Genomic DNA, 7221 nt, shown 5'->3' with positions numbered 1-7221 from the left:
ATTTCAATAAAATGAATAATAATTTTTTAATATTTAATCTCTATATTTAAGGATTATTTTATAAGAAATTTTCATTATAGACTATTCTTTTAAGGACTCAAATATTCCTTTAAAACTCCTAAATAAGTCATTAAAAGTGGTCGTGTGAGTTCTTAAGTAGAGACTTTCATTAGAAATGCTCTTAAAACATTTTATTTATAAATGAATAGTAATACTGTACTAAGTCGGTAGTAAAGTATTAACTAAACATAATAATTGCACTCCTCATGTTTTAACAAAATGACTAAAATACCCATAATGGAATGTGTGTGCTTTTTAAAAGTTGGACTTCAACGTTGAAGACCTTCGTCTAGTCTCACTCTCACACTTCTTTGCGAGCACCTTTTCCCTCTCTCTCTCTCTCACCTTTTTATTTTTACGAGGAAAGCCTCTTGATGTCTATAAATTTGAGAAGCCATCGTGTTGCCATTTTGCTTTTACGAGGAAACGCCCACAAATTCCTCTGCATTCTTTCTTCTCTCCTCCTCCAAGCCAACCAAAACAAGCAACACATCAGGCCTCGGCTTCTCTGACTTGTCTCTCAACCTTCTTTGCCTGATCAACAACGAAAGCTCCACAAAAGAACTAGGGCTCTCCTTTCAAGTTTTCAACCTCCCTCAATTTTGCCATCATCTCCTTTGGATTCATTACTGTAAGCATTCTATTTCCCCAGTAATTCCTCTGCATTCTTTCTGTAATTGTTGTGTCTTGCTTGTTTTAGTCATTGATTTGTGATGTAAATCCATTTTTTATCAGCAATGCGATTGACAGTACGTCCCACAGTTCTTATGTATCTCTCTCCTCTCTCTCTCTCTCTCTATCTCTCTGTTTCATTGTCCCACTATTTCTGTGAATCTCTGTTTATCTCAAATCACCAAGATCTGGTGACTCCTTCCCCATATTTACAAAATCCAAATCCCAAATTTCCCAGATAAACAAAAGATTCCGGTCCCAATCATTTCTCATCATTCTTCCATATTTTGGTTCTCAAAGTCCAAATCTTTTTTTTTTTTTTTTAATGTAAAACCCAGCTCCAAACTTCGACAAAATATAATCTTTTGTGACATATTTATTTAGATTTGATCCGTTGATAAAGATCTCAAACCCAAAAGGGCCAACCCTTTTGGTCACTATTCTTTTTTTTGTTTAAGGCCTCCCTCTCTGTAAAGGCTACCTCCCTTGCTTGTAAAGAAATATTCCTCCTCCCAAAAGGATGAACCTGGCCTACTCTCTCTCTCTCTCTCTCTCCCTCCCCCGCTTATTTATTAATTACCCCAAAAACCATTTTCTCCAAATATTGTAATTTTTTTAATTTTAATTTAATTTCTTCAAGCTTACGTTGATTCCGAAGCTGTCTCCATATTTCCTGCTACTGGGTTTTTTATTTTCGGTTGAATGCTCCAGTTGACACTGATTTAATCTCCGTTTTCGCCTTCTTTTTTCTCTTGCCGTAAAAAATAAAAAATAAAAAATATTTTTTTTCCTTTGATTCAGCACCCATTTTGTTTTTCTTGACGACTTTCACTTCTCTAGTCATATTTGTTTTCTTAATTAAGTAATTATTAATGTGTTTTTGGATTGGATTTATCTTAACCCACCTACTACACTCGCCTTCCTCTCCGTTCAGATTTTAGAGTTGTGGACTGGATTTCGGTCCGGTGATCGGACGGCAGAGCAATGAGGACCAACGGTGGGAAGATATCCAAGGTACCCAATTCATCTTTTGGCCATTAAATTTTCGTTTGTCGTAAATTTGTAGTAGATCGGGTTCTCGAAACCGAAACAGAAATTAAATCCAATATCCGAACTGTTTGGCTACAGCCTTCGTGGCCGAAAGTGGTGGCGAGGAAATGGCTCAACATACCAATCAAGGGTGATGAGTTTCATTCCGATTACTCTCCGAAATGTAAGATTTCGGGTTTTTTCCGGTTTATTCATTTTTGGCGGTGTATCGTTTCGTATCGGATGCGTTCGGTGTTTCGGCGATTCCAATCTGAAGTTGTTTGTTTGCTTGTTTGCTTGTTTGCTGTGTCAGATGAGACTGGGAGAAGGAAGAGCTGCTCGGACCAAGACCGCTACGTCGTCGTACCGGACGATTTTTCAGGTAATATTACCATGCAGCTGCACTGTACTTGTACTTGGTTCACCTTTGGCTCTTTATCCTCCAGCTGGAACGGGCACTCTGATATCCTCTGAGCCGTCCGATCCACGGCTTTTGTTTTTAACTTTGATTACACACGAACTGGGTCACGATGGGCTCCCTTGATTCTAGATGGGACCCCCTTGGGATGGTTTAGTGCGAGGATTGTTTTAATTTATCGGAAACACGAACTAGGATGTCATGATAAAGTGGTTGGATATTTATAAAAAAAAAAAAAAAAAAAAAAAACTGCCAAACCAATTTTACCGTGATATTTTTGTACCGGAGCGTATTTTAGACACACTAAAAAATCCTTAGAGGTTATTCTGGTTGTGCCACGTGGACGGGGAGGATCTTAGGCTGATGAACTTGAGCTATTGTAATTTGTGCTACAGTAACATAGGTGTCCTTTGCTATATTCTTTCTCAAGTACTTGAGCTTTTTTCAGTTTTGGGTATTAATTTTATTTTATTTTGTGTTTATTTTTTCAAGATGGATGCAAGTTGATGGGGGAAACAACCCAGAGACAAAGTTGTGGAATGGAGCCGGCGACTGTCACTGATGATCTCAATCTCAAGTAAGTCTATATCACGATTGTGTAAGCGATGTTTATAGGGCATAATTACCTGTTAAGTGCGAATACCTACAAATAATTAGCACACCATTGTATGTGTTACTTAGTGTTATTCAATGAGCCGTATTTTCATGTGTTTCTATTGTAGCCGGATTTGCTTATGTAAATAATTGCCAGCCAATTACAACAATCAAGTACTTAGTTCGATAAATACGCGGCCGTAACTTTTCTTATATTGTGTTGTGTGATTTTGACTTTACTAATGTATTATTCAATTTTGGATAATTTTCTTGAGAATAATCTGACTAGGTCTTGGCCTTTGAAACAATGCTTCTTTTCACACAAGTTTTTCTAAACGAAGTCGTTTTGTCTATGTTTAGTATGTTCGTAGGGACATGGAACGTTGGAGGCAAATCACCCCAGGACGACTTGAACTTGAGGGAATGGCTGAAATCTCCTACTCCTGCAGACGTCTATGTTCTTGGGTAACGGTCTTTGCTTTGCATCTCTCTCTCTCCTTCTCTCTCCTTTCTTCTCTCTCTCTCTCTCTCTCTCTCTCTCTCTCTCCAGGAATTTGCATACCAAGGTTGACTCCTTTCTTGTTTTTTGCTTTGTCTTGAAAATGGTAGTAGTCTAAACATCGAAAATAAGACTTTGTGCCAATGAGTGGTTCTCCAACCTATAATTTACACTTTATTAGATCCAATCCAATATTCCTTTTACATTAGGGTTCTTGTTTAATTCGATGTTTGTTCTGTATGCACGTTTTAATTATGTAAAAGGATACTGGTAATATTTTATTATCAGACAATCTAACGTGTTATGTTGGTGAAGTATAAATTAGTTGATCAGTGATTTTCTTGTCAAACAGTCTAACTGGTTATGTCGTCATAAGTTAATTAACTAGTGATTCAGATTAACAATCTGACAATGTTTTATGTAAAAGTTATCTGACAAGAGAACTTTTATTTGTCATGCTTTCATCAAGTTACTTGAAATTTATTTGAATTTGGAACTTTTTTCTTAATTAGGTTCCAGGAAATTGTCCCTTTGAACGCCGGGAACGTATTGGGCGCGGAAGATAAGGGCCCAGCTGCCAAGTGGCTGTCCCTGATTCGCGAGGCACTGAGCAAGAATGACCCTGGACAGCTTGACAAGCAAGGCAAGCCTAGGCTCAGCTTCTCCGACTTGCTTTCTTTAGAAGATGAGCTGAGCAGTGCAGATTTTGAGAGGCTTCTCAATTTGAATCCGGCGTCGACTTCAAGTGGAGAAAACTCACCGACCTCGCCGGTGATGTGTCAGTGCAAAGGCAATAGTCCAACGGAAGGAAATCGTTACTGCCTATCAGCAAGCAAGCAGATGGTTGGAATTTTCATGTGCGTGTGGGTTCGTGCGGATCTTTGTAGACACATTAGCAACACGAAGGTCTCGTGTGTTGGTAGAGGCATAATGGGATACCTTGGAAACAAGGTTAGTTACTTTAAATTTCAAAACATAAAATTTATACCACACGAGAATAAAACTATTTGTATGATGACGTTGTTGTTTAGATGGTTGCTCTAAGCTATATGATTTTTCATGTGACAGGGTTCAATATCAATCAGCATGACATTGCATGGAACAACGTTTTGTTTCGTGTGTGCACATTTAACCTCTGGGGAGAAAGAAGGGGATGAGATGAGAAGGAACTCAGATGTCATGGAAATCTTAAAGAAAACAAGATTTTCTCATTCATGTAGAACAAAGGGACAACGGCTTCCTCCCAATAGCATTTTAGACCATGAGTAATTCATTGAAACTAAACCTCTTATTTTTGTTCATTTAATTGCCATTGAGTACACACTATACATTATGGTTGTTTTAATCCTACAACTAAGACAATTTTGCCTGTTTTTAATCTAATGCAGCAAGGTTATTTGGCTCGGGGATTTAAATTATCGGCTAGCAGTTGCTTGCTGCGGCGACACAGATGAACTATTAAAGAAGCATGATTGGCAGGCACTTCTACAGAAAGATCAGGTAAGATACTGATGTAAGAACTGTTTTTCCCCCAAACATAGGGGAATAGGTGTACTGGCCCGAATCGAAATGGTATCTTTGGTATTTCGCATCTTACGCTCGGATTTGTTGTTTCTTGGCAGCTAAGGATAGAACAACAAGCAGGTCGAGTTTTTAAAGGGTGGGAGGAAGGGAGGATATATTTTGCTCCAACCTACAAATACCTAGCTAATTCTGATCATTATGTTGCCCAAAGTTCTAAATCTAGAGATAAGAGACGCACTCCAGCCTGGTAAGATTCCAATCAGTTTCCCTATGAGCTTATGAATAATTGCATCAAATTTCATCACGCATTCATCGAGTTTATTGAAACGAGGAACAACTAGTGATCACCATCATTACACAGACATAATGTAATTATATGTTTCGTAATCTTCATTATGAATTTTTAATTACATACGGTGAGACCTGTTTTAACCTATATTAGAGATATTATCATTGATTAGCAATGTGGTCAGTAAATGTAGTACATCAAGTAATAGCGTCTCATCGTTAAAAAAAATTTCTAGACTACGCGTTGAGGTGGACCCAAACTGTTGCTAGTTAAGGACAATCAACTTTATCAAGCCTCCATATTCAATTAGGGTAATCGTCCTCCTACTCCAATAACCGACCTGTCAACTTTATTGAATCTGTGTTGACTCCAGGCTGCAGTTCCGGATTTGTTTAAAATATTTTTAAAATTGTTTGTAATTAGTACCGACCTTTTTCACGTTTTTATTAAACTGAATTAATCCAAATAAAGCTTAACTTTTACTTGCTACACTAATCTTTTTTAATTGGTGTTGTGGGTGGTGGGATTTAACTATTTAAGCATCATAAAGCAGGGACCATAATTATTATTTTTGTCCACATGAAATCAAAATATTATTTTTTGGTCATCATTTATGTTTTACGTTAATTGATGGTTTAATTTAGGAGTTGGCAGGGGAAACAAAGAACTCTTTCCTTCGTCTAATTTTTAAAAAATGAACATGTGACATGTACAGACTGTCATGTCTGTATTATCATATTTAAAACAAGTTGCTTGTGTTTAAACCTTTGCTACTGCGGTCCTGCGGGCGTGGGCATAGCCACATTGGTGAGCAACGATGCTCTTTATTATGCACCCGAGTTCAAATATCTATTTCCGTTGTTTACATAAGTTTAAGGTATAACATCTGCATTGTTCTAGTTTCTCGCTTTCATAGGCTGAGTTTATGTTTGTCGTAGATGCATTTATATTCAGTAAATGTGGTTCAAATAGTTTTCATCGATGTTACTTTAGTTCGGAAAAGAGACTAATGTGGTTTGATATATATGGCAGGTGTGACAGGATTTTATGGAAGGGGGAAGGGCTTAAACAAATGTCTTATGTGAGAGGGGAGTCAAAATTCTCAGACCACAGACCGGTTTCTTCGTTGTTTTCAGTCCAGTTAGACTTGGCTGCCAAGAAAAAGCTCAACTCTTGCATGCTCAAGTCATCAGCCAAAGTGCAGGCGGAAGAGCTTTTGCTGCTCACGGAACCAAAAGCTGCTTAGACACCACCTCAAGGTTCTGATTTAATTACTGCCGAACACAGCCCACATTTTTGAAGACCAAAAGCTGAAGCAGCCAGCCAATGTTCAAATTTACAGCTAAGTGCTGTGTAAATTGGTTTGGTTTTGACCGACTGACAAAATCAGAAGCTGGTGTCCCTGGCTTTTTTTGACAGTTGTTGGGACTAAAATTTTAAGCTCTCAAAGGCGTGCTTAAATTTTTGAAGGCATGATGATGATGAAATGGTGTCGTTGGTGGAGCAGAGAAGTGAAGCAGAAGCATATAAGCTGCTGGGGACTGGGAAAGTTGGGATGGAGAGTGAAAGCAGCTTCTGTGAAAAGTTGAATTGTAAATGGTTAATCAGCTTTTGGCAGAAGAATATATCTTTGTTTGAGATTAAGTTAGGGGGAGAGGGGACACAGAGAGAGGTTGATTAAAAAGTTGAAATGTGTAGAAAAAAAGGACAGTTTTGATTGAAAGTTTTCTGTTAAGGGAACTGGGGGAGATGGTGCCTGTCGTTTGCTTTTACAATTTACTAATGAAATTCTTTTATATTTCCAACCAGGTATAAAGATGGTCTTACGACACCTACAATGCCGTTACGGATTCACTTAAATACGTTTATTTATTCACATTATATACCTCCCAAAGTTAAACTAGCTTTTTGTCACGAGTTATAATTTGAGTAAACTTGCAACATTAAACAATAAATGAATGGTTTTGGAATTTTGATTCCAGCGTCTGGAACAAGATTGAAATCAATTCCCATCCAATGTTTGGCAAACCCCAGGAATGAAACAAATGCAATCCTTATTCACTGAAGTGAAAATCCTAAATTTCAAAACATGTTAAAAATTGATTTGAAGTTATATATGTTTTAATTATAAAGTAA

The 7221-nt window shown here is 37.6% G+C and overlaps 1 protein-coding gene across 3 annotated transcripts; it reads left to right on the top strand.

The window, feature by feature from the left end:
* Window positions 1–362: 362 nt before the first annotated feature.
* LOC103963549 (type I inositol polyphosphate 5-phosphatase 8) lies at window positions 363–6890 on the top strand. 3 transcript variants are annotated; one of them, XM_009376374.3, is made up of 11 exons: window positions 363–691; window positions 1667–1746; window positions 1861–1945; window positions 2075–2143; window positions 2672–2756; window positions 3134–3238; window positions 3785–4223; window positions 4341–4537; window positions 4661–4772; window positions 4895–5043; window positions 6118–6890. In XM_009376374.3, exons 2-11 carry the CDS (start codon window positions 1717–1719, stop codon window positions 6329–6331), a joined length of 1485 nt encoding a protein of 494 aa, XP_009374649.2. In that variant the 5' UTR covers window positions 363–691; window positions 1667–1716; the 3' UTR covers window positions 6332–6890. The 3 variants fall into 3 exon arrangements, with proteins under 3 accessions (XP_009374649.2, XP_048438840.1, XP_048438839.1); XM_048582883.1 differs by lacking the exon at window positions 1861–1945; XM_048582882.1 differs by lacking the exon at window positions 363–691 and having other exon boundaries at window positions 1728–1746; window positions 1826–1945.
* The last annotated feature ends 331 nt before the right edge of the window (window positions 6891–7221 follow it).

The sequence above is a fragment of a genome, unplaced genomic scaffold, assembly GCF_019419815.1.
Source record: "Pyrus x bretschneideri cultivar Hongxiangsu unplaced genomic scaffold, Pyrus_bretschneideri_v1 Contig2, whole genome shotgun sequence".
Lineage (NCBI taxonomy): Eukaryota > Viridiplantae > Streptophyta > Magnoliopsida > Rosales > Rosaceae > Pyrus > Pyrus x bretschneideri.
Note: the sequence above shows the minus strand (reverse complement) of the source record. Positions and strands in the feature narration are given on the sequence as shown.

What these genes read in the sequence shown, in the direction of transcription:
- LOC103963549 (XM_009376374.3), top strand. Translation starts at nt 1,717, where the DNA reads ATGAGGACCAACGGTGGGAAGATATCCAAG. An exon ending in TTCCGATTACTCTCCGAAAT is followed by an intron (nt 1,946 to 2,074) that starts GTAAGATTTCGG and finishes TTGCTGTGTCAG; the next exon opens with ATGAGACTGGGAGAAGGAAG. An exon ending in CACTTCTACAGAAAGATCAG is followed by an intron (nt 4,773 to 4,894) that starts GTAAGATACTGA and finishes GTTTCTTGGCAG; the next exon opens with CTAAGGATAGAACAACAAGC.